The 27,155-nt window shown below is 47.4% G+C and overlaps 1 protein-coding gene across 6 annotated transcripts; it reads right to left on the bottom strand.

Moving 5' to 3' along the window:
• Window positions 1-309: 309 nt before the first annotated feature.
• Window positions 310-26,181, bottom strand: LOC128344749 (centrosome-associated protein CEP250-like). Of its 6 annotated transcripts, none has more exons than XM_053295545.1 (12): window positions 26,012-26,181; window positions 25,406-25,520; window positions 20,242-21,993; window positions 18,594-18,719; window positions 17,554-17,652; window positions 16,770-16,883; window positions 15,398-15,535; window positions 13,707-13,886; window positions 9,280-9,456; window positions 6,554-6,733; window positions 3,881-3,974; window positions 310-641 (listed from the first exon to the last, which is right to left on the bottom strand). In XM_053295545.1, exons 3-12 carry the CDS (start codon window positions 21,157-21,159, stop codon window positions 610-612), a joined length of 2,058 nt encoding a protein of 685 aa, XP_053151520.1. In that variant the 5' UTR covers window positions 21,160-21,993; window positions 25,406-25,520; window positions 26,012-26,181; the 3' UTR covers window positions 310-609. The 6 variants fall into 6 exon arrangements, with proteins under 6 accessions (XP_053151520.1, XP_053151521.1, XP_053151523.1 ...); XM_053295546.1 differs by having other exon boundaries at window positions 25,417-25,520; XM_053295548.1 differs by lacking the exon at window positions 26,012-26,181 and adding an exon at window positions 25,923-25,983 and having other exon boundaries at window positions 3,881-3,971.
• Between the last annotated feature and the right edge of the window lie 974 nt (window positions 26,182-27,155).

The raw sequence follows: 27,155 nt of genomic DNA, 5'->3' as shown, positions 1-27,155 counted from the left end.
TTAGCTGCAGCAGGGCAAGCTTACAGCCATGGACATTGTATATTTAAGACTTCCCCTCCATAATTAATAGCAGCCTGAGGATGTGGGGAGGGATTTTAGTTGGGCAGTTGGAAGGCTGGTGTTGCCCCCACATCCAGCTCAGGCTGCATTGTGGCTGCTTTTTGCAAAATAGACATTTCAAGCACATGATCCCCCTGCTGAGGTAGTAAACATGCATCTAGGTTGAAAGCTTCAACCTAGAATCATCACACTGACAACACTGTTTGGGAGGCAGGATAGGCTAAAGTATAGTGAAGAAAAACAGAAAGCTACTGTGGTAGAACACTTTATTTCAGGAAAGGAGATAGCTTTTGCCCTCTGCAACTGGTTCTCCAGCAGCCCCTGCAAAAGCCTGTAGTGTCCCACTCCCCACTGGATACACAACCATCATCAAGCAGCATTGATACTTTAGGGTAGCTCCCCACACCAGAAGTAGCCTAGCCAGCAGCTTACCCTGCCCTACCCACATCTGACACAACCAACCGCCTCTTCTGGTCTTCTGCAATGCCTCTGTGGATAGAGTTCCAGTTCATTCTCTACAGCATCATTTGACTTTTGGAACTCCTGGGGTCAGGTGAGAGGCAGGAGAGGCTGACCTGAAACTAGAGAGAAGTAACTTCGTCAAAGCCATTTGCACACACTCAAAGTCTCTCAATAGAGGCTTCCAAGGAAACATCCCCAACAAAGCATATCACCATTAGTCTACTGGAGCAAAATCCAAATGCACACTTCCAGAAGTCCTCAACAGCACAAGCCTGTGTTTAGTCACAAGCAAGTCCCACTGTGTCCAACAGGGCCAGCTAACTGTGCATATGATTACAGCCTTGATGAGTTACCAGTCCATAACACCTTAAAGGCTAACCATTGTGTGTGGCATAAGTGTCCATGCATTTGACACAGTAAAGTTGTTGGGCACAGCACTGTTTGTTTTTTACATTTATATCCTGCTCTTCCTCCAAGGAGCCTAGAGCGGTGTACTACATAAGTTTCTCCTCACAACAACCATGTGAAGTAGGTTAGGCTGAGAGAGAAGTGACTGGCCCAGAGTCACCCAGCAAGTCTCATGGCTGAATGGGGATTTGAACTCTGGTCTCCTTGGTCCTTGTCTACAGTTCGATGCCACCTTTAAGAGACTAAAAATATACACTGTTGGATCTGAATTGTCTTTTTATTACCCAGCTCACAACAATCATTTGTGTGCTACAGCAATCAAAAAGACAAAATGTAGTGCCCCATTAGTAGATAGTAAATCTTTTCCTTCCTCCATTTTCTGTTCTGTCTCCTCACTCTACTTAATTCCCTATATATTGTTCTCCTGTGTCCTTTCCTTTTCTGGCATCAGCCCCACCACCCATGGCTGACCCCAAGATCCTGGTGAAAAAATGAAGGCTACCAACATGGCCACCAAGAGATATTCCAAGGTGCTGCCACTCCCACCACTCTTCCAGCCATGCTCTTCCTTTATGATGCAAACAGGAGGGATACTGTTATTATAGCAGGTGTGTCCAGCTGTTTTTGGCCTACAACTCTCATCATCCACTATCCGCTGGGATGATTGGAGTCGTAGACCAAAAACAGCTGGAGGGCCACAGTTGGATAGTGGGGGGAAAAGATGGCAGCCACCAGCCCACCACACCAAGAACTAAGCCAATTGGCTCAGTTCTTGGTGATGAAGTGTACTTCAAGCCATCACTGCTAAGTGAAGAAACCACAAGGAGTTGGGGAAACTTACCTAGCAAGTGGCAGCAACTCAAAATACTCTTGACAGCCATGCTAGCAATGCCCCCATTGTTGTGGACAATGCCATAATGGTTTTGGAATCCATGTTTAGAGCTTTCCCACTAATTATAGTTCCAATAATGCACAGTAATCACTACATACTTAGTGTGGATCAGGCAGGTGGCTTTCCCCCCAGGGATATGGGAAGAGACTAAAGAATCACACCTATGTTTTCCTTTTTTTATAATAATCCAATAAACTATTCATTAAAAATGGCAAAGCACAGCCTTATAGGTTTTTTTTTAAAAGCAGCTGCAAATATAGCTCCTCCCACACAAATAAGGAGGCCTGTTGGGAGCAGTTTGTCCAATTTGGAACTGACCTTAAAGGTCCCAAAGGCTCAATCACACCCTGTGCCAATTCCAAGCTTTTTGGGAAGAGATACTTTGATCAGAAATATGTTACTGGAGAGTGAACCAGTATGTGGGACAAAGGGAGCAGTTAGGCTCCTCTTTGGAGAACAGCTAGACTGCCTTGAATGTTGTGTTTGCACTCCCGCCAAACTTTTGTTGTTCAAATATACTGCATGGAGTACCAATTGTTATCTGTCTGGGAGCAGTCTGGATTATCCAGAAATCCCCATTCAGCCATGAGACTTGCTGGGTGACTCTGGGCCAGTCACTTCTCTCTCAGCCTAACCTACTTCACAGCGTAGTTGTGAGAAGAAACTTAAGTATGTAGTACACTGCTCTGGACTCCTTGGAGGAAAAGCGGGATAAAAAATGTAATAGTAATAACAATAATAATAAATAATTATACCATGCTATAGTAGGAAGCTTGCCAAGATAATATGTAATCCAAAACAAAGGAAATGTACTGACTTTTTAGACTACTTGTGGTCATGAATCCCTGCGTTCCTCACCCCTCCTCTGACTTTGTCTGTGATACCCCTCCCATTCTGACCCAGACTGAAGATGCTTACGCATGGTGTGTGTTTTCTGAGAGACAGATATGAGTCCTATGTATGTGAGGGACAGGTTGACTGAGGAGTGCCTGCGTTGGGTCTAGAAAAAATGTTTACTTGCCGAGATGAACAGGCATGGAAAATTCCACCAGAAAGGTATGGGGCAGATTCATCATTTTTAAAAAACCCTATACGAGATGGACTCCAGGCATGGAAAGGGGCAAACAAGTTTTGTACCACCTGATGGTCTGCCTAGCTCCTGAGCCTTGTGCAGAGGTTAACTGCATAGGAGAGCCTTGTCAGTGAATGCTACTGTGTAGTCTAGCATACAGAACAAGATCCTTATGGCACCTTGATCCTAATGGGATCCGAAATGACTGCTTATCAGCCAGCCTGATAGGCCTGCCTCCATGTACCTAGATGGGGTAATTATGCACTCGTTTGTCTCCTAGAGTCCAGCTCTGGCTTTGCTAACCTCTCCCCTTCCTTTTAGATGGCAGCCAGCCAGTGTGTGACTGAACCTGCTTATCCTAACACCCTTGCTCCCCTTCACCCCCTCCCTTTTCTGACCTTCTAGCTAGGCAGAAGATGCTGCATTCATTGAACTGCTCTATCTTCCCTCCCATCAGCTTCCCAGCATCTCTACCCCATTCCTTCCCCTTCCATTCCTTTAGATTCCGGCCTGTTCATTTGAATTACCTGTTGACTTAAGAATTTCAAGGTTAGACTATGAAACAACTCACCTACATGCAACATTAGAATGATTTTGCTTAGAATATTGATTATTGCCTTTACTCAGACACTCCTGTTTCAATTATGGTTTTCCTTTCAATGAAGCGTATAGTTATTAATAGCCTTGGATGTTCTCTCTCTCTTTCTCTCTCTCTGGTCTGTTCATGCTCCATGGTTAAGAGCTCGTGCAGAGAACATGTTGCAGCCCTGGTTGTCTTCCCCATTCTGTTGCATAGACTCTGAGCACACCTAGAGTGGGGCAGACCCCCAGGGGTGTCTAGCAGTCCCACAAAGGCACTTGGGTGAGCACCACCCACCAATGAACCTGGCCCTGGCCCCACTCATCATGCTGCCTTCCATTTGTAAAGCTCTAGCAGCAGCTTTCTTTCCCTTGGGGTACAAGTTGCACCTCTTGCCTCCACTCACCTTTGCCACTCAGCATTGGCTTCGTCCTCTTCAGCCAGCGCTCCTGCAACTTCTGCAGAATCCGGTCCTTCTCTTCCACCTCCTGCAGAACCTTCTGCCAGAGATGAAACAGATCATATCAGAGCCAGCTGCAATGGGCAAAGCTGTGCACAAGTGTCAATCCAGCCTGCCAAAAGGTACCATTCATGTTGTAGCCCGTACTAACTATGAAGAGATTGCCCATGTGCCTAGCTTCTTATTCTGGCAGAGAGTTATTTGAGAAACAGCAAGAAAGAGATGCTAAATATTCTATTTACTGGAATAGAAAAACTAGCTTCATTTTATTCCTGCCACTGAAGAGGGATGGGTGTGTCTGCAATCATATGAAACTGCCTTCTATTGAGTCTTAATCCACCTAGTTTACAAAACACCTATATCAGGCAGCAGCGATATAGGAAGGTGCTGAAAGGCATCACCTCACACTGTGTGGGAGGAAGCAATGGTCAACCCCTCCTGTATTCTACCAACAACCACCACAGGGCTCTGTGGGTGCCAGGCGTCGACACCGACTCAACGGCACAACTTAACCTTTACACTGACTGGCAGCAGCTCTCCAGCTCTACCTGGAGATTCAAGCGATTGAACCTGGGACCTCCCGAAAGCAAATCATAGAAGCTACAGCCACACTCACCAATTGAAATGAATAGGCTTATAATACATGTCTAAATCTGGGTTGCCCTGTGGTCAAAGGGTGTACATATTAAAAAGGGAAGATTTTAAAGGATCCAGATAACAGCAGAACACAACACCCACTGCAACAGCTTTCATTTCCATGGTGTTAGATTTAAACTCCATATTGCCTCCTTATTGTGTCACTGCTATTGGTGTTGCACCATCAGTGTGGGTGCTACTTTAATGAGTGGACAACAGAAAAGTCCATACCTCCAAGGAGGCCACAATCTAACATTCAAGATACAGAATTCACAGATGAGTGGTGGAGGCAAAAATACACAGGGGACGAATGTGTGTAGAGTCCAGTTACATCTACTAGGCTTAAGGTATTCCCAGATGGGAAGATATTCCATTTGAATACTAGAATACTCTATTCCAGTCTCCAGATTATGAAGCTCCCGTTTGCACAAAGTATTTATCAGTGAAGCTGTTCAACCGTTTACGTCCTCCATTTGCTGTTACGCAGCACCATCTGCTGGTCCTTTGCAGAATAGCCATGATGAAAATCACATATTTTGAGACTATTTTCAAAGCAGTTTAATTTTAATCAAAGATTTCCTGCAAATGGCCAGGGTGTTTCTCACATCTGACTTTTAGTTTGCATCTCCTCCAGAATGGAGGTGTCCCTGAACTCACTGCAGATTATCAGGGAGCACTTCACACACACAATTTGGGTTTTTCATTGCACATTGGAATGTTGCCCGATTTATATCCAAGGTTTAAAAAATTCTTTTTGCGTTGGGTTGTGGGGGGGGGGGCAACTTCAAACTTGCAGTAAAGCCTCACAGAAAACCCATAAAGCCTGCTGTCTGGGAAAGCTCCAGGAGGTGATGGTGCATAATACTGCATGTGGTGATGTGATTTTAAATTACTATTCCTTTAAGGGGTTGAGTATGAGAACAAACTGAAAGGGATGCAACACTGCAGTTACCTGAATCCAAGACTAGGTTTTTTCCAAGTGTTGTGTTTTTTTTTAGATATTAGAAATCTGGTGGTCATCTTAAATTCAGAGTCCTGTTTCTTTTGAGTAAATGCAGGTATAACCAGCTACTTTTTAAGAGGGTCATCTTAAATTCAGAATAATCTTGATCCTATTAGGTATACTGCCTCTTTAAAAGGAAAACCCAGAATGCTTTAGTATGAGAAAGATCATGTGACAGCACTGGGTAAGAGTTTTGCAGCAGAAGAGCTTGTGTGAGTGTATGATCACTTCTGGGATTTGAATTGTCCCAAGCCAGACGGACTAGAAACTGGAGGTAGTTCACAGGCAAGTTGTACCACCTTCTTCTCATCCTTTGCTGTCTGCTCACTTTACTAAGTTCTCAAAATGTTTCACTGTCACCTATATTACTTTGCAAAGTTGTAGTAAGAATGACTGAAAGAGTGTCCAGTATTATTCCTGTTTTGCAAAGTGGAGGGGAGCTGAGGCTCACAGGCTTACCTACATACATTAATGGCCAAAGTAATACCATGGCTTCTCAACTGAAAGTCAGTACACAGTGAACTAGCCAACCCCGTGCAGAGCATCTGTGCACTCTTTGGGGCCAGCGGTTACCTCTCCCCCCTGCCCTGCCCTGCCCCAGTCTCTGCTTCTGGGCCCAGCCACCTCTCCTCCCCCCACCCCCACTTTCTTTCCCCCCTCCAGGGCCTTGCCGCCACGGCTGGGCCTGCCACTCTCTGGCCTCCACAGGAGAATTAATATAATAGATGGGTTTCCATTTGAATCAAACTCTTCTGTTTGTTCCGGGAGTGGTGGGCTAATTTTCTCATTCCGTTCCAGAAAAGGACAGCATATACAAAGAGGCTGAGCCAGCACAGAATTGAGGTTGCAATTCTGTACCCTGCACGAATTTCCTGCTGAAAAAGCTGGCAACACTAGTCCTACTATCAACACATGTTCTCATTCTCTAGTTCCTTGCCAGTCTCCTGTGGTTTCTTCAGACTCCCTGCTTTTCTGCTCACCTCCAAGGCCTGGTCCTTTTCATCTTCCGCCTCCCGAAGCTGGGCCAGTTCTGAGCGACACTCCTCCAGTGCCAGAGCCCCCTGGGCCAATTCTGTCTCTGCTTGAGCCAGGCACCTGCGCAACATTCCCATTTCCTGTGCCCGTTGCAGGGCATCTTGGGAATGCCGACGCAGCTGCTCCTGAGAAAAAGGAGGAGGAAGTTGAGAATTCTGCTCTGTACCTTCTTGCGGTCTTGTTGGTGGAGAACAGGAAATCAGAACAAGTGACCTACTCTGGGCCACAGTCACTTCTCTCTCAGCCTAACCTACTTCACAGGGTTGTTGTGAGGAGAAGCCTAAGTATGTAGTATACCGCTCTGGGCTCCTGGGAGGAAGAGCGGGATATAAAATGTAAGTAAATAAATATAAAACAACACCACGAGCTATCAGTTAAAGGGACAGTTTAAATCTCAGCTGAAACACAACCTGAAGCACAGTACCCGGCAGAAATAAAGCTTATGAGCCCTCCAAGACCAGGGCCAGAATATATACAGGCAAATACTATATTTTATTTATATTTATACACCAAAAGGTGAAATCCAAAAGGTTAGTGACGCAAGACTTGCCCTTGCAGAAGCCATGCTGGTTCTCCTTCAACAAGGCCTGTTCTTCTATATGTTTAACAATTTTGTCCTTAAGTATGCTTTCCATCAATTTACCCAGCACCAAAGTTAAGCTGACTGGCCTGTAATTTCCCGGATCCCACATGGATCCCTTCCTGAAAATTGGAATCACATTAGCTGCTTTCCAGCCCTCTGGTGCAGAGCCTGATTGTAGGGACAAGTTATATATTTTTGCTAGGAGATTGGCAATTTCACATTTGAGTTCCTTCAGAACTCTTGGGTGGATGTCATCTGGCCCTGGTGATTTGTTAACGTTTAGCTTTTCAAGACAGTTTAGAACATCTTCCCTTGTCACCTCAAATTTGCCCAGTTCCTCAGCCACTAAACCTGAAAAACTCAATTCTGGAGGGGGTATATGGTCAGTATCCTCCGCTGTGAAGACAGATGCAAAGAACTTATCCAGCTTCTCTGCAATCTCCTTATCCTCCTTAATAATCCCTTTCACACCCTAATCATCTAAGGGTCCAACCGCCTCCCTGGCAGGTTTTCTACTTCTGATATATTTAAAGAAGTTTTTATTATTCCTCTTGACACTTCTAGCTATATGCTCCTCCAACCCTCTCTTTGGATCCCTTATTGTGTCCTTGCATTTGTTTTGCCAAAGTTTATATTCCTTCCTGTTCTCTTCATTTGGGCAGGACTTCCATTTTCTGAAGGAAGTCTTCTTCCCTTTTATAGCTTCCCTGACTCTACCTGTTAGCCACGCTGGCATCCTCCTGAACTTGGTGGTACTTTCCCTCCTTCTTGATATACATTCCAACTGTGCTTCTAGTACTGTGGTTTTAAATAAGTTCCATGCTTTCTGGAGAGATTTGACCCTCCTGACTTTCCCTTTCAACTTCCTTCTTACCAGTCCCCTCATTTTTGAGACATTTCCTCTTCTGAAGTCCAACGCATCTGTGTTTGACTTCCTTGACAATTCTCTACTCTCATATAAGCTGAATTGGATCACACTATGGTCACTGCTACCCAATGGTTCTGCAACTCTGACATCTCTCACCAGGTTCTGGGCACCACACAGGATTAAATCCAAAGTCACCATCTCTCTGGTTGGTTCCGCGACTAACTGTTCTAAGGCACAGTCATTTAGCACATCTAGAAATTTGGTCTCTCTCATTACCTGAATGTGAATTTACCCAGTCGATGTGTGGGTAGTTCAAGACACCCATTATTTCTGCCAGCTCTAGGTACTCCCAGGGGCAACCATTCCATGAGGCTGGATGACGGCACTGGCCCCCTGCTGCCATCATAGGCCGCACACTTGTCCGTAGTTTGGGGTCAGTGGGGTCACATCACCCTTCTCAGACAGCAAAGTATCTTTGGCTATTCCTGGGTACTCCTTTTCCCAGAGAGTCAGGGAAATCCCAGCTTCAGGTATTCCCACCCAGGGTTCAAATGTTTTGTTTTTGATCCATCTCGTTTGGATACAGACAGTGGGCAACATCCAGACCAAGTTAGTCATGACTAAGGCCCAATGAAATTAGTGGTGCTTAGTAAAAACCAGATAGTCTGGATGCTGAAGTACAAACCACCTTGGGAACATACTTTTCTGGAGGTATACAAAGACGCTACGTAAATAAATGCCTTTATCATCATCTGCTGATTTCTGCAGCTCAGGCTACTGATGTAAGGCACAGGAGCAGAGCCGGTTAGGGGGTTTTGGTCAGCTAGCAACACTACTGGGAACCACTGCTCCCTCTAATGGGGATCCCCAGATGTTGTTCACTACAACTCCCACAATTCCCATCCAAAGGCCACTGCAGCTGGGGATGCTGGGAGTTATAGTGAACAACATCTGGGAATCCCCGTTCAAGGGGAACAGTGCTGAGAATGCAGGAGAAAACTTCCTTCTTTCTGAGCAATTGGATGGAATTTTGCTTACACATTTTGTGTATGTGTTGCCTTTACTCTTCCGTCGTAAAATGGCTAGAGACTGGGCCCCTCCTCCTAAGCATCAACCCTGCTCATGTGGATGACAAGAATTCAGAGGGGCCTGGAATCTCCCCGAGGGGGCCAGCCCACCCCCACCACAGGCCCCAGGCAGAGCCTCACCCCTCTCATTACCTGCAGCTCCTGTTCCCTGGCAGCAGCCGCGTCCTCCATCACCTGCAAGCGTTGCTGCCACAGGGCTCTGATCCGCTCCTGCTCAGCCAAGGCCTGGATCAGCAAGTCTTCTTTCTCCTGGATGCGCTGAAGCAGCCCTGGAGCAAAGTCTGGGCTGCTGAGAGAATTTGCAAGGGCCTTGGCAGAGAAAGACAGATGTCAGTGTTGGGGGTTGTAATTTGTATCCCCCACTTAATTAGCAGAGCACTAAGGAAGCTACCTACTCCAGCTAGAGAGTAGTTTGCAGAGTTTAGTTGTTGCAGATTTAGAGAAGTCACGTGAAGATTCTTGTAGAATCAAATACTAAGTAGATTTATTGGTGAAGTACACCTGTGGATAGGAAAGACCTAATCCTTAATCTAAAGAACAACACAATGAATAGGTAGGGAGAGATAGAGGTTTCCATCTGCTCTCTAAGAGGAAAGGAAGGGATTCTGACTCTCAACAGGAAATACCTGAAGAGTCATAAGAACATAACATAAGAACAGCCCTGCTGGATCAGGCCCAAGGCCCATCTAGTCCAGTTTCACACAGTGGCCCACCAGATGCCTCTGGGGAGCCCACAGTCAAGAGCTGAGGGCATGCCCTCTCTCCTGTTATTACTCCCCTGCAACTGGTACTCCGAGGTCATATCAGGGATCATAGAGTAGAGACAGGTAGAACAGCTAGGGAGACCCTTACCCACTCTCTCTACTCCCAATGCCCCTAGTGGTCATTAGGATAGTTGGTGCAAAAGGTCAATGAACTGGAACTCCAGAAGCAGAAGGAGCGCATGTGGGTGGATGTGTTTGGCCTTGTCTGCAATTCTAGCACAGGCAATCTCCACATTTGGTTGCTTGTCACAAGCGATATCGAGACATGATCCTGCTTTCACACCTTGACAAATACTCAGTTTTCTAGCATGGTGCACCTCCAGAAAGAGTAGCAAATTCTATGCTCCCTTAGGGCAGGGGTTCCCAATCCAACATTGGGTCCCAACAGCTCCCATCATCCCCAGCCATTATGGCCAAAGACCGCTGTGAATGATAGGAATTGTAGTCCAACAATGTTTGGGGACCCAAAGCAGGGAATCTCTGAGGTACATTAGACATTCACAAGTTTGTTTGTTCATTTAATATATTTTAATACTGCCCACTACCCAAGTCTCTAGGCAGTTTACAACAAAAAATTAACACATTTTGAACATATTTAAGACAAAGCAATCAAAGTTCAACTAAAACATCAACTTAAAAGCTTGGCTGAAGAGAGGTGTCTTCGGTTGTTTCCTAAAAGCCATCAGGGATTGAGCAGCTCTAATGCATTGCTGAGGGAGGGTAGGGTGCCTCCTTGTTTGAAGGAGGCAATGGTTAGACCACTCCTTAAGATGCCTTCTCTGGACCCCTTAATGATGGATAGTTACAGGCCAATCTCCAATCTCCCTTGGTTGGGGAAGGTGATTGAGAGGGTGGTGGCCGATCAGCTCCAGGTGGTTTTGGAGGAAACTGATTATCTAGACCCATTTCAAACTGGCTTTAGAGCTGGCTATGGGGTTAAGACAGCCTTGATCGGCCTGATGGATGACCTTTACAGGGGAATCGACTGAGGGAGTGTGACTCTGCTGGTTCTTCTGGATCTCTCGGCGGCGTTTGATACCATCAACCATGGTATCCTTCTGGATCGCCTGGGGGAGTTGGGGATAGGGGGCACTGCTTTGCAGTGGTTCCGCTCCTATCTCTCAGATAGATTCCAGATGGTGGAGCTTGGTAACAGTTGCTTCAAAACAGGAACTGTTATATGGAGTCCCTCAGGACTCCATTCTGTCACTAATGTTTTTCAATATCTACATGAAACCGCTGGGTGAGGTCATCAGGAGTTTTAGTGCTGGGTGTTATCAGTATGCTGATGACACCCAAATTTACTTCTCCCTTTTGTCTTCAGGAAATAGCACTCATTCTCTAAATGCCTGCCTACAGGCTGTAATGAGCTGGATGAGGGATAACAAATTGAAGCTGAATCCAAGCAAGACGGAAGTGTTAATTGTGGTGGCTCAGAATCTGAGGGGTGAGTTAGATCTTTCTGTGCTGGATGGGGTTACACTCCCCCAGAAGGAACAGGTACACAGCTTGAGAGTAATCCTGGACCCAGGCCTCACTCTGGTATCTCAGGTGGAGGCTATGCCCAGGAGTGCCTTCTATCAGCTCCAGCTGATTCGACAGCTGTGCCTATTCCTTGAAGAGGATGACCTCAAAACAGTGGTGCATCAGCTGGTAACCTCCCGGCTCGACTATTGCAATGTGCTCTACATGGGGCTGCCTTTGTACGTAGTTCAGTTAGTTCAAAATGCAGCAGCCAGATTGGTCTCTGGGGCAACCTGGAGAGACCATATTATGCCTGTTTTGAAACAGTTACACTGGCTGCTGATATGTTTCTGGGTGAAATACAAAGTGCTGGTTATTACCTTTAAAGCCCTGAACGGCTTAGGTCCGGGTTATCTTAGCAAGCACCTTCTTCTGTATGATCCCTCCCACACGTTAAGGTCATCTGAGGAGGTCCGTCTCCAGTTACCACCGGTTCGTCTGGTGGCGACTCAGAGGCGAGCCTTCTCTGTAGCTGCTCCTGGGCTGTGGAATGCACTCATGGCAGAAATCCGTAATTTGAGCTCATTACTGTCTTTCAGGAGAGCCCTTAAAACCTATCTATTTGGCCTGACCTTCCAGAGTTTTTAAACTACTGTTTAAATTATTTTAAACGGTTGCCCTGGTTTTCCAGGGTTTTTAGCTGTTTGAATGTTTAACTGGTTTTATTCTGTATTTATAGTTTTGATTTTAATTGTTGATGGGTTTTAATTGGTTTTATCCTGTTGTAAGCCACCCTGAGTCATTCTGGAAGGGCATGTAAACCATCCTGAGTCATTCTGGAAGGGTGGTACATAAATAAATAATCAATCAATCAGTCAGTCAGTCAGTCTCAGCAGGAAGTACACTCCACAGCCCTGAGGCAGAGACAGAGAAGTCGCCACCAGATGAGCCAGTAGCGTCCTCAGACAAACCTCCCCTGAAGGTCAATAGGTGGCAGGGTTCATAATGAAGAAGGCGTTTTCTTAAATACCTTGGGCCCAAGCTGTTAAGGGCTTTATAGGCATAACCAGCACTTTGTATTTTGCCTGGAAACATATCAGCAGCCAGTGCAATTGTTTCAAACAGGAGTGATCTGATTTCTTCGGGACAACCCAGAGACCAACCTGGTGGCAGCATTCTGTACCAATTGTAGCTTCTGGACCTTGTACAAAGGTAGCCCCACATAGAATCTATTGCAGTAGTCAAGCCTGGAGGTGACCAAGCATGTGTGACCAGCATGTGTTGTTTTGGCAAACACAAACACACCTGGCATCTAAGAGATAAAAGGATACTTCTCTGTCACTGCTGGAAGGTGCCAGGTCAGCTCCTGTTTGGAATATGGGAAGGAAGTTCTTCACAGTCACCCAGAATCTTGGCACTATGGGCAGCACAGTGGCCAATGGGCATTTCACCTTGCCCGTCGTCATATTACCAGGAAAGGGCAGAAGAACATGCATTCAGAAAAGAGGGGCCGCGTGTCATCAAAAAGGGCACTCCTGAATCTCTCGACCAGTGCCCATAGACATCCATGAGTGCAACATCTACATAAGAGGAGCCCAGCAGGATCTGGCCAAGGGGCCTTCTAGTCTCGCTTACAGCATTGGCCAGACAGATACCTCCAGAAAGTCCAAAGGTAAGGTGTGCGAGAGGAGAACTCCAGGGCTTTAATATCATGACGTATCCAGAAACAGCAAATGGTGAAGTCCTTCCTACTGGCTCCATTTCAAAACTGTACGTGGGATCCCCCACCCCCAATATTGAAATACTCTCCAACATCAATCATCCTACCCCTACCCCGAGGAAATTTTAAGAATACAGAAAACACTGGGCTACAGCCCTCCTCAACATGCTGGCATCCCACAGACGGGTTTTGTGTGTGTGTGTTTTGATATGGAGGAACAAATATGGAACCCTGGCAGACTAACTCAGAACTCTGGTACAGGAAGGAGCCGTCTTCCTGATGCAGCAGTGAGTCCTCCTCATTTATGGGGGCTTTCCAAGCAGAGGCTGGACAGCTCTCTATCACAGATGCTGCAGCACTTTCCTGCACTTAGCAGGGAGCTGGACAAGAACAGAGGTTCCCACTTGTGGGTCCCCAGATCATCCCCAGCAGTCATAATGGCCATGGGCTGTGGTGGCTAGGGATGATGGGAGTTGTAGTCTGACAATACCTGGAAACCCAAGACTGGGACCCCCTGGACGAGAAAACGTCCTTTCCAACTCTACAACTCCAAGCAATACTTCTGACTGTGGTGTTTGGACCAGAATCTGAGCCAGAGTAGGCATAACTACCTCCACATCCTTGGTGCTGCTGGTCAGTGCCTCCTGCAGGGCTTTGATTAAGGCGTCCTTGTCTGTCAGAGCCAGGAGGAGAGTCTGGTCGTGCTGTTGCCAGGAGTCACGAGTGGAGGCATAGAGGGATTCCAGACGCTGGATCTCCTGATCATTCTGGTGTAGCACCTCACGCAAAGCCTGGGAGAGACGGAGGACTGCAGAGAGTCACCCAAGCTAAAAGCTTGTTAAGACAAAACCCAGACAACCCAGACTCATTTCCATTGTGGGGGCGGTGGGGGGGGGGAGTTCTTTTTTTGTCCTAGGACAGAAGCCATAGCACCCGAGTCTCCACCTCCTATCAGTCGTAGAACTCCAATTGCTAACCCAGCAGTCCTATATCTAGGGATTGTCCACCCACCCCTGGAAAAATCCAGATTCATTGTCCAGAAACCATGGAACAACAAGAGTTTTAAAAAATCACATGATGTTTTTGTTAGTTAACATGCGGAAAATAAAATGTGCAAGGCAGGTACATAATGAGAGATAGAGTGAGAATACTGGCAAGCCCCTCAGTTGAAATTAAGTGGGTCTGCATTACCCATAATGCCAGGGGGGACACTAATGCACCCCCACGTTTTTAACGCATGAGACGAGATTGCCCCATCTTTACCCAACATCAGTAGAAATATCAGACTAACATGAAAGAGCCAGTGTGGTAGAGTGTTGGAGGAGAAGTGGGAGGCCCAGGTTCATATCCCTCCACAACCATGACGACTCTGGACCAGTCACCCTCTCTCACTATCTCACAATGTTGTGAGGAAAACACCGAGTGGGGGAGGGGGAAGAATAAAAAATGCTGCCCTGAGCTCCTTGGAGGAAGGGCACAATAGAAATGTAAGTAAAATTATCATAAATAATGCCTCTGAGGGCTAGAAGCTTGATTTTTAAAACAAAAAAGCTCCAAGATTCTCCGAATTCTGTCCCAAATAATCAGATTCCATCCAAAATTCCATATGTACAAAAACATGGAGCTACCTAATGGTGCAGTGGGGAAATACTTGACTAGCAAGCCAGAGGTTGCCAGTTCAAATTCCCGCTGGTACATTTTCCAGACTGGGGGGAAAATGCTGAAAGGCATCATCTCCTACTGCGCGGGAGATGGCAGTGGTAACTCCTCCTTTATTTTACCAAAGACAACCACAGGGCTCTGTGGTTGCCAGGGTGCTTTCCAGTCTAGCTGCTCAACAGCAGCAAAATGCCTCCGTTCAGACAAGTCGCATTCGAAACATAAACAGCAGAGGGAGCAGTCTCGTGGAAACAACAAAAAAAACCCCAGCAACCTTCTTACACTGAATATACGACTTCGCAGCGATTAAATTCGAGACAAGGCATTGGCAATGTGAATGGCACCCCGCTGTCCACGTAGGGGCTGCGGTGTCACAACGCAGGAAGTGTGGAAGCACACTTCCGAGATAACGATGTGACCCCACTGCAGGGTCTAATCTGGAAAGCGCCCAGGAGTCGACACCAACCCGACAGCAAAAACTTTACAGAAACATGACAAACTACCAGTCCTGTCTTCAGGAGAGATCAGGACTGGAGTTACTTTCCCCATGTTGCATAGCCAGTCAGACCATCTTCTGCCATACAGGCCTTAATATAGGCCCTCTCCCGCCTTGAGCCCAAGTTATTCCTTCCTTCATTCGTACATGCAGGGTCTCCTCGCCCGTGCGGAGTGCAGTGTTTAGTCTTGCCAAGTCAGTGTCTTTATCCTTCAGCGCCTCCTGAAGGTGCCTCAGTTCTCTGTGCAGAGATTCCAGTACCAAAAAATGGCTGGACAGGGTCTTCTGTGGAGGCAAAAGCGACAGAGAAAAGAAAAAGAATGAGAGGAGATGCTTTATACGAAGTCAATCCAATGGTATATGCAGTCCAGTAGTTATTGGATGAGTGAGAACAGTTAGAAGCACAAAGTAGACCTAATAGCAAAATATTTGAGTTAACACACTCACTGGAAGAGTCCAGTGCATTAAAGATTTAGACCGATCAATAAAAAACAAGGTACCTTATCTGAAGATTGTCTCTATTTTATTTAGGCTTAGGCCCGTCTAGGCCCCTGAATATATCTGACATGCCCAACCACTCACACGGGTTTCTGCTGCAAAATGAAAGCTATTTCCCCCCAGTTCTTTCCAGGGCCTCTCTCACCCTGAGGACTTCTGGGTCTGGCTCTTACAAAAAAGGCCAAACACAAATGACTGTTCTTTACTGGCATTTGCTCTTTCAGTTACTGCCCTGCTACCCATGGTACCAGCTTTTTCACTAGAGAAGCCACAAGCTGAACCTGGACCTCCCATATGCAAAGTGTGTGTTCTGCCATCAGAGCTCAAATTATGGGGAGAAAGGTAAAGTTGTGCCGTCGAGTTGATGTCGACTCCTGGCACCCACAGAGCCCTGTGGTTGTCTTTGGTAGAATACAGGAGGGGTTTACCATTGCCTCCTCCCGCACAGTATGAGATGATGCCTTTTAGCATCTTCCTATATCGCTGATGCCAGATATAGGCGTTTCCCATAGTTTGGGAAACATGCCAGTGGGGATTTGAACTGGCAACCTCTGGCTTGCTAGTCAAGTCATCTCCCCACTGCACCATTAGGTGGCTCCTGAAATGGTACCGATGGCCAAAATCTGTGGGCCTCGCTCCTGGACCCCAAATTTCTGGGCCTGCTAACGGGTCTGTGCAGGGCAGGGACAAGAAGTTCCCAAAGCAGTTTACATAGATAAAGAGAGAGATTAAATAAATACACACACACACACACACACCCCTCCACAGTTTCCACCAAGTAACACCCTCCAAAGCCTTCTTACACAATAGACAAAAAACTGCTGCAAGAACAGGGGAGTCAGGCCCAGAAAGCCTCAGGGTGAGAAAGGCCGTGTGATTCACACACCACCTGCCATTTGGCACCACCTGCCATTGAGCTGAGCCAAGGGTTCCCCAGAGGACCTCTTGGTTCCTCACCCTCCATCCCAAACCACCCAAGATCCCCAAGTCCTCTCCTCAGTGGGCAGGCCATGAATGTTACCTCTAAAATTTGGTCTCTCTTCTTCAGGCGCTGGGCCATTTGCTTTATCATGGCTTCCAACCCAGAGGGCTTCACCCCTGGAGCTCCAAGGGACTGCAACATGACCAGACAGTCCTGGAGAAGAGGAGGGAGATGAAATATACAAAGTTTCTCACCCCCACATGCTCTTTCATGCCATCCTTTCCATCCCCATTTTGCAAGCGGGTATCCATGTTGCTAATGGTTTTGATGGTTTTAATGTATTATTTCTAAGCATCCTTGCCTCTACAGAGTTCAGGGCGATGCATGCTATTCTCTCCCTCTCCCTCCACAATTTATCTTCACATCAACCCTGTAAGGTTGCTTAGGCGGAGTATGTGAGGCTTGCCCAAGGGCACCCCAAATCTGTTAGGAACTTCAAGCTGAGTGGAGATTTGAAACTGTGCCTGCCTAGCTAGTCCTTAGGACTGGCAGAAATCCAACAGCTGAAGCCGTTCTCAAGACTGCCTTTCCCTGATGTTACAAGAATAGGATCCCTTCCAGAAGAGAAAGAAGCAGCCCCCCCCCACATGGCACTCCCGTTCCCCTTCTCCTCTCTCATCCATTCCCTTCCCCTCCCCTCCAGTATTCCCTCTAACAGGGATGCCCAGATGTTGTGGACTACAACTCCCAGAATCCCCAAGCAAAAGACATTGCAGCTGGGGATTCTGGGAGTTGTAGTCCACAGCATCTGGGAATCCCTGTTAGAGGGAGCACTGTCCCCCTCCCTGCATCCCGGAATGCCAGTTTTGCCTCCCCCTCTCACCTGCAACACCCCCTCCTTGCTCTGCAAACACCTTGTCAGCTGCCGAATCAGCCGCTCTTGGCTGCTGCTCACCGCCTTCTCCAGTGGAATTCCAGCCTCCTGTGCCAGAGAGGGAGAGAGGCGAGAAGCAGTGAAACAAGGATGGTTTTGCTCCCTTTGGAGTAACTGTGAATTCTAGTGTAGGGCTTGGAGCAGGATAAGGAAGGGGACGCTCAGAAACAGAAGCTTGCTTCATACGTTATCTGAAGGGAGCCAACAGGTGGGAGAATCTAGGCTAGGTTGCTCTACCAGAAGCGCCCATGTTCATTATATTGTGTGCGCAAAGCAGGGTGTAGACTTCTCAGTTTCCCAGGGGGGCACAGGGCATAAAGGCGGAGAGATCTTGTGGAAGCAAGCATGAATTCTCTCCCTTGCTAAGCAAGGTCCACCCTGGTTTGCATTTGAATGGGAGATGACATGTGAGCACTGGAAGATATTCCCCTGAGGGGATGGGGTCGCTCTGGGCAGAGCACCTGCATGCATAGAGCACCACTAGCTTTTCTCCTTGTTATGCTACTTCTAATCAGAGAATCAGAGAGTGAAAGGGCACTGAGAGGCAGCGGTGCCTCCTAAGAACTTGCTGAGTTGCTACAAAGACAACACACAGGACTGCCTGTGTGGTTCAACTGACGGATGAACTTGAGCATGAGAGCTTGCTGAGGCTACCTGGCAGCCAGAGGTGGGGGGGCATTGCCTCCCCCAAGAAATCCAGGATGACGACTTGGGCCCCACCCTCCCCACCTGGCAGGTGCTTTGCCCCCTCCGGGAAATCCTGGAGGAGACATTTATAGATTTTATATACAATTTATATATTTTATTGAATATATAAATTGAATAGAACATGTGAACAGGGTTAGAGAAGATCTTAGTGGGTGCAAGTTGTCCCACAGGAGTGCGAAAAGCAGCACTTGCTGAAATCCCCACTTTTACCCAACGACCACAAGCCCCGTCTTTCCTTGCATCTGGAAACAAAGGCTGCACCCAACACAAAATGGGCCTACCTGACTTGAGGCCTCTCCCTGCTTCCCCTGGAAGTTCCTGAGCTCCTCCTCGGCTGCCTCCAGACGTTCCTTCAGGTTCTTAAAGGCCCCTTGGAGGTCCTGGTGCTGTATCTGCTGAGCTTGGAGCTTTGGGGTTGGGGGTGGGGAGAGAACGGGTTAGAGAAGAACACAAGGGGTCCACACAGCTAGATTATGAGGTGGCGGGGTGGGGGGCCGGCGGTTAGGATTGCCAGGCAGTGCTGCTGCCTGGGGGATCCTTCAGCCAAGTGCCTTTGTAGGCCCCTTAGCAGCAAGGATGGTGGGAAGTGGTCATGCTGTGCTTCTCTCTCTCTCTCTCTCTCTCTCTTAAAGCTATAATATAGTGTCTGCCTGCCCCCCATAGTGTGACTGGATGCTCTTCCTCCAAATCTATGCAAGGGGTTCTCTTAGCAGGTCAGAGCCCTCTTTGGCAGCCATGCCGACACAGCCACTTTCTCTCTCTCTCTCTTTACCCATAAGGCAATGCTGCTGCTACTGCTTTGTCCAGTAATACAGAGGCATTGCTTTAGAGAGACACGGTGGCTGCCAATATGGCTGCCAAGAAGAGTTCATAGGGGCCACTTACAGGCCCTATGAACACAGCTGCCACTCATGCCAAAGATGTCCCATTGATGCTACCATGTTAATCCACCCCTGCCTGGACAGTTGAGTGTGTCCAATTCCGGGCCCTGCGTTTTGAGGAGGATGCTTATAAACTGGAATGGGTTCAGTGGCCAGCATGGTGTAGTGGTTAGAGTGCTGGACTAGGACCGGGGAGACCCGAGTTCAAATCCCCCTTCAGCCATGATACTAACTAGGTGACTCTGGGCCAGTCACTTCTCTCTCAGCCTAACCTACTTCACAGGGTTGTTGTGAGGAGAAACACATGTAGTACACCGCTCTGGGCTCCTTGGAGGAAGAGCGGGATATAAAAATAATAAATAATAATAAAAATGGCGAGGGGTCTGGAAATCCAGTCCTATGAGGAACAGTCAAAGAAGCTGGATATTTCGCCTGCAGAAGAGCAGACTAAGGGGAGAGATGAAATCCAGTTTCAAATATTAGCCAGTGTGGTGTAGTGGTCAGAGTGCCGGACTAGGACTGGGGAGACCTGAGTTCAAATCCCCATTCAGTCATGATACTTGCTGGGTAACTCTAGGCCAGTCACTTCTTTCTCTGCCTAACCTACTTCACAGGATTGTTGTGAGGAGAAAGTGCTTAAGTATGTAGTACACCACTCTGGGCTCCATGGAGGAAGAGCAGGATATAAAAAATGATTTTAAAAAAATATTTGAAGAGCTCTCACATAGAAAGAGCAGCAGCAGACTTGTCTCTCTGTGGCTCATGAGGGCAGACCACAGGGTTGAAATGACAAGGAAGCAGATTTAGGCTAGACACCAGGAAGAATTTCCTAATTGTGACAGTGGAACAGCCTGTCTTGTGCAGTGGTAGGCTCTTCTTCGCTGGAGATTTTCAAACCAGGGCTAGACAACCATCTGTTAAAGATGCTGTAGCAATTTCTTGCACTGAGTTGGACTAGAAGCCTTCCAAGGCCCTTTCCAACTCTAACATTTTACCACAAGACTCTCAGAAAGTCCCTTGCATTTGCCCCTCCCTCTGGGCCTCTTACCTTTAACTCCAGTGGCATAAACTCATCCGCCATGTCTTCATACACCTCCTCTCCCAGTGGGCTTTCCCTGCGGGGTGTGGACATGTGCCTCTTCCCCGCCAGCACTGGAATCTTGCTGCCCTCTGGCACTCTCAACCGCTTCCTTCCAATGCCCCTCAGCGCCCTCAGAGCTTCCCAGGTGGAATCCAGTTCTGGCAAAGTGTCCAACGACAGCATTGAACACGACTCGGCGTCGCCCAGGCTCTGGGACCGGAGGGACATCTGGGAGCCAGCATGGTGGACAGTGGGCATGCTCCGAGACTTGTCCCGGCAGAGGGGGAAGATCGGAGACAACATCCCCAGTTTCCTTGGGGTGTGGCACACCCACTCATAATCGGCGTCCTCCACCCGGAGCCCATGGCAGCTACGGCACTGGCGGTTCCGGCATGGCGTGCCTGGCCGGCTGCTGTCATTATCGTTCGCCCAGCACTCGTATTCGGAGAGAGCCATGTCGTCCTGAAGTAGCCGCTGGTAACGCACATGTGGCAGATCAGCGATGCTGGCCGAGATCTCTTGACCTTCATAGGACACGGAGTAGTCATTGTCATCTGGGAACCGCCGGGCATGAATGTAGCGCAGGGAGCGGGCCAGCTGGTCTTTTTCCGAGAGAAGGCGCTGGAGGCGGTCAATGGAGAGGGCTTGCACCCGGGCAATGACAGTGTCGAAGCGGTACACCCGGCTCAAGGCCTGTGCACATTTCCCACACAAGAACTCCCCATGGCCATCACCACGGAGGGGCAGCTCTCGGCTGAGCACGTACGACAGCACCACCAACAGGTCGGGACGGGAACTGCCTCCGCTGCGGCCAAACAGCCATCGCCGATGGTTTCCACGCAAGACTGTGCCACAGAGGCGGCAGAAATTGTTAGGGCTATCCATGAATTTGAGGGGAGTGGGGGAGGAAATCCTGTCTTCTCAGCTCTCCTCAGATTTCTGATCCCCCATGAAGTTGTAGGTGGCCACCAATTATTGTGAGATCCAGAATCTCTACAACCTAAAGGAGTTTTTCCGTATTCAACAGCCTGATCAGAATAGTGAAGTTTATCCGTTTCATCAGCCCCTCTATATTAGATGCTCTAGAGAGCTAAACCTAGTTTTCTTGTGATCATCTAATCATTTTCCTTTTGGTGTCCAAGCACTTAAGGACTTGGCTGAGTTCATTCACTAGCTTGTTTCTGGATCATTTTCAACCACTGTATTTTTCTTCTTCAATAGTTTGGTCCACTTAGGCGCTGGTCTAGTCCAAGACCTTATGAAATCCAGAAACTACTAGGATCTCAAAATATCTGTTGCAAAATATTAACCACAGTACAATCAGACTCAAAATTCATTTGAGCCAGCTATAGTAAATCTGAATCCCAAACAGCTGATGAATCAAGAACTCCATTCTAGATTTCTCTGTAGGCACTGGCTATCCAGCATGATACATGCATTTAATCTAGCATATGAGTTGGGGGGGGGGGGAATCTGTAATTTAACTTGTGTTTCAGGGAATCTAAACCTAATATTCTTTTATTCTAACTCTTCCCATTCCTGGTAGCAACTGGGCACCAGAAAAGGGGTATGTGTGTTCTAGAACAGGTTATCAAAATCTGATAAAATTATTTCCAGCTGTAAAATCTTCAAAGAGTTCAGTTAAATTCTCCATTCTCATCAGCTCAGACTGTATGTCTCTTCTTCATATTCCACCAGTTTCTTGCTCTGGATCCGTTCCTAGAAACAATGAAAAAATGGTTTAATGTTGATCAAGGACTTTGTTTTTCCACAAAAAATGTCTAAGCTACAATAACCTAATATCATGTCATAATGGATCTTGAGGTGATAAGGACAGATGGTCACTAAAGTTTTGGGTAGCTTGTTTCTGGACTGCAGGTCAGATCCCATCACTCCAGCCTTCAGTCATTGGGACCAGGGATGATGGGAGTTGTAGTCCAAAAACAAGTTACTCAAAATGGGTCAATCAGTGGATAAGGTGCAGACTCCTTCCTGGCTGTTCTGAGCACAGCCACAACACAGGACAACCTGCACATCACAGATTAGCTTTCAACCAAGAGACTGAGCCTCTCTCTCTCTCCACCCCACCCCCACAAGGAAGATGGCCTCACTCCTTAGAGAACAGAAGCTGCAGAAGTCTTCAGAACCAAGAAGCCACACACTGCTGCTGGCTCTAGCTTGACAACTGTTAACACTTGACATGGGTTAGCTGCTGGAGTAGAATGGCCAGAAGAGCAACAAGGAAGCACCCAGTTCAGTTACGAGCTCACCAGGAGGTCTTAGGAAAACCCTGTTTTGTTTCAGCTTTAGCATCCTCCACCCACTGCCAATCTGCAATGCAAGGTTAATAGTATGGCCTACCTTACAGGGTTGTTGTGAGGATGACAGAGAGAAAGTACATACTCTATTTACCTGATCAGATGACGACTCTGTATTTAAGACAACTCCCTTAAAAAATACAGGTCAGACCTGTACTGACTCAAAAGAAAGAGGACTTGAATTTAAGACAACCTCCCCATTTCTAACATCAAAGAATGTGGGGGGGAAACTAGTCTTGAATTCAGGGGAAACAATATAACGTGGCAAGTTATTATTTGTGACAAAGATCACTATGTTGTTATTTGGGAACTTTGGCTACATAGTCCAGCGCAGCAAGAAAAATGCCTGTTGGCCAGTCTGAGGAATTTCCTCCTTTCTGAGTTCATATCAAATATTGAGATTATCCTTGCCAAAATTAGAGACAGGTCAGGAGTCATCACCAAAATGCACTATGCCAGAAGTACCTGCAGGGCAAGGAATGTGTACTTTTATCAACACACGCCCAACAGCACAAACCGCAGAACCAGAAACCTCATGGCCTGCAGCAGGCTCTAGCTTCTTGTGAGGAGGGATTCTGTCTCACCTCCACCCACAGTTGTGGGTGTTCAACAGGTCTGCCCTGCAAGCAAGCAATCTATTTTTGCGCACAGAACACAAGGTTCTGAACAGCTCTGCTCTCCTGTCAAATAAAAGGCATGTTCCCAGTCCTCTTAAAGGTGAAGTTGGGCTGTGGAGTCAACTCCTGGCCACCAGAGAGCTATATGGTTTTTTTTGGTAGAATACAGGAAGGGTTTACCATAGGGGTGTGTGTGTTTTTTTAATTATACTTTTCAAGGCTGATCCCAAGCCATGCAAGCCAGCAAACTATACAAAACTTAGCAAAGATATTGCCAGTATACTTTATTCAGACCACAGAATTTGCGTTTTCTAGCTGCAAAGTTGTGATCTGTAAGCATAAGAAACACACTGCTTTTCAGACCTGGGTGTGAAAGCAAAGCTCATTTGCCTAGCCACCCAAAGCAGGCGGGGCAGGGCAGAAGCTTCTCTCTCCCTTCTGGCTCTGACCCTTTACCTTCTTTATTGAAGTGCCTTAGAGCTTGCGAGGGGGAAAGAAAGCTGAGAGATTATTTGTATTGACTTCCATTTCTGAGAAGAACCATTAGGAATCCTTTTTGAGGAATCTGAATGCCAATTCACACATTACACATTTCTATAACAAAACTAAATTAAGGTGGCAGCATTTAATTCATTAATTAGTCAAATTAACCTTTTAAGAACATTTGAGTAAAAATGTGCCCCCAATTAGTTAGTCAGCAGATTCTTTTAGAGATATATTTAATACAAGCACTTGCATAACCTACAAATGCAATCAAGCAACCATCTTAAAAGAGCATTCCCCTGCTTTTTCTCACACAGAAGGGAATACCTCTGAAGATTATGCCTCCTCTTACATATATGCAACCTTCATCCATGGTCATCTCACCACCCTGAATTCAGTGAAAGAAGGGTACAAATCTGAATAGTAATGCTTAAAAAGCATGCTTGTTGCTCGAAACATTTTTTACTCCTACAGATTTGATTAATAGAAAAATGATACAATTGACTAATCAGATAACAACTCTAGAAGTACTTCCCATATACAGTAGAAGGAAAACATTTTTTAAAACCCACATGTAGATGCTGCATACACGCGTGTTTTTCTTTACAACTTAACTGGGCAAAGAGAGATACCTTTTCAACTCTCATATTTAGCAGGGGGAGAGCAAGTGGCCCTATCCAGCCCCAGCACAGCTTCCTTCTCTCCAGTGGTTGTTGCTGGTTTCTACCTTGTGTTTCTTTTTAGATTGTGAACCTTTGGTGATGACAGGGAACCATCTTATTCCTTACTCTCTGTAAACTACTTTGAGAACTGTTGTTGTTTTATCATTGTTAAAAAGCAGTGTATTAACAATGGATGTGGTGTACTGGGAAGCCAAAGCAAGTAATAACTGTCTATATCTGTTGAGAATTGCATAGGACTGTCACATATGACAAGTAGCCACAACATGGGTTTAAAATGCCTTTTCCTCCTTGTTTTCCTTCTTCCTTGTAGGAAGAGCATAACACATGAAATACAAGCAAGACCTCAGCTGCTGCCAATATGCTGGAAAGAAAACCCCTCCTCTCCCAAACATGACAGATGGGTTGGGACTACAACTCCTATCATCCTCTTCAGCCATTGTAGCCGAGGATGATGGGATTTGTAGTCCATTAACACCTGAGACCCAGGATTGAGAACCCCAGGCTCAAAAGACTAATAAATGCACTGGGGCATAAGCTTTTGCAGGCCAGAGCCCACTTGATCAGCTGCAGCTGACCAGGTGAGTTCTAGCCTAAGCAAGATTACAACACCATACAGTGAAAGAAAGCAGTCGTTTAAACATGACAGAAATCAAAACTAGACACCCTGAATTTTCAAGTCTCTCCCAGATCTGGCAATAAAAGCAGCTGCCCCAACTTGCAGTCTCTCTCCTTCTCCTAGCCCTACCCCAGGAGATCTTGGAGCCCTGGCTGTGAGAGAAGAGCGTATTTCTCCAGGGTGGACTTTGCACTCTGTCTGAGGGTCTACTCACTCGCCCGTTACAAACGCCACAGCTGGTTTCCTTTCCTCCACCCTTGGACCCTCCAGATCCAGGCCGCTAGACTCACTTTTGGGTATCACCCCCCTTCCAAAGAACAGCTGCAGTTCCCTCCCCCCTCCCCCCCGTACCTGTCTTTCTCCTGCCCTTCCGCCACTCCACCCGGAGCAAAAAGCAACTAGATGCTAGCGCACCTGGCAGATACCTGAGCCAGCAGCTCCGCCCCTTCGGGACCCGGGAGGGGCTGTCGGGTAGGGATCCCGGACCGGTTCTCAATTTGCCTCTCCCTGCCCTAAGCAGGTGATTCCTCTGCCAAAAAAAAAAAAAAAAAGCCAAAGAAGTTCAGCTCCCCTTGGCCGCCTCTCTGCCCTAAACTACTAGATTTAAGCATGCCGTCTTGTCTGGCCTTTTGTACTCTTGGTCAGGCAGAAATCCACCAGGTAAAGCCTCCACGCCGGGGAGAAAAATGCAGCTGATGTCAAAGCACAGAAACCTGAACCCCGAAAAAGTAAAGGTAGCAATTCTAAATCAGTCGACACACACCCCCCGAAACCCCTGGATCCTGGCTGGCTCCCAGCCTCCCCCTCCCCCGACCCCCAAGACACCTTGGGGTGCTCCAACCTAGATTATCCCACCTGTTAGCTCCCCTCAGTAAAAAGCCCCCTGTTATCCACAACGCTCCCCGCGCCCCTCAAGTCCTTCCCGGCTTACCCGTCTCTTCCATCCCCCCCACCCCCCACGAACAAAGTTCTCAGCAAGTGCCTTCCGCCCCGTCAGTTTTCCCTTTAAAGGACACAGACCCGGCTTCCCTTGTACTAATTGCTTCGCGAAGTGGTTTGCAGGCAACAAGCCACTTAAATGGAACATGTGATGAGTCGCAGTAAAAGGATTTGCCCGGCGTAATCCACGCGTCGGCCGATCTCCACCCCCCTGCTCCGTCTGGCTGTCCAGCTGGGGCGGCTATTTCCCTGATCCCTCCCCTGCCGGGGGAGCCCAGGGAGCAGGAACTAGGACGCCTGGGTTCTCTTTGGGACAACTGGACGAGGTTGGGACCACTTAGCGGTCTTCTGAAGGAGTGAAAAGGTCTTTGACTCGCCTCATTTCCATGCCCGGCCACTAGGGGGTGTCGCGGCGCAGATGTGTATCCTCCCAGGGCCTAATTGCTTACCTGGATCCGGTTTGCCCTGGGCGGGGGCCCAGCTGCTTGCTTGTTTGTGCCACGTCACGCTTCTTCCCTCTGTTGACTTTGGCTTCAGCTACGTCAACCATCGGTGTTAAATGCTCCCACCCAAACCTTCTCAGAAGAAGTGCCATTCATTCACAGATCTCGCCTTGAAGGGGGACGGTGGGGAGCGATTCCTCATTTCAAAGTGGTGGAGGGGGGAATAGGTTTTGGCAACAGAAGAATCCTCTTCCTTTCAGATAAATACAAGCTTAACCTGTATTGTCAAGGTTTATTGTTCGTCCCTGCTAACTAGGCAAAGAGGCACGTTTTTGACGTGGTGATCTCTATTTAGCAGGGGGAGAACAACTGGCCCTATCCACCCCCAGCACAGCATCCCTCCAGTGACTGTTGCTGGTGTCTATCTTAGGTTTCTTTTTAGATTGTGAGCCCTTTAGGGACAGGGAGCCATCTTATTTATTATTTCTCTATGTAAACTGCTTTGGAAACTTCTGTTGAAAAGCAATATATAAATATTTTTTTGTTGTTTAAATCAGGGGTGTAGCTATAATTGAGTGGATGGGTTCAAATAACTTGCCCCCCAGCTCCACCCCTTCCTATTTTCTTCATTATCGCCTTCACTCCGAGGGGCCGCTGGGAAGAGGGGTGTACACGGGCCCCCTCTCCCCTAGCTACACTCCTGGTTTAAATATACTGTATCTATGGTGGTTTCTAATCCTCCTCTGCCTCCAAAGAATCCAGGAGACTTTGCTTCTTTCCCT

This window comes from Hemicordylus capensis, chromosome 2 (genome assembly GCF_027244095.1).
Source record: "Hemicordylus capensis ecotype Gifberg chromosome 2, rHemCap1.1.pri, whole genome shotgun sequence".
NCBI classification, from domain to species: Eukaryota; Metazoa; Chordata; class Lepidosauria; order Squamata; family Cordylidae; genus Hemicordylus; species Hemicordylus capensis.
The sequence above is the reverse complement of the archived record's forward strand: the minus strand, read 5'-3'. Positions and strand labels throughout refer to the sequence as shown.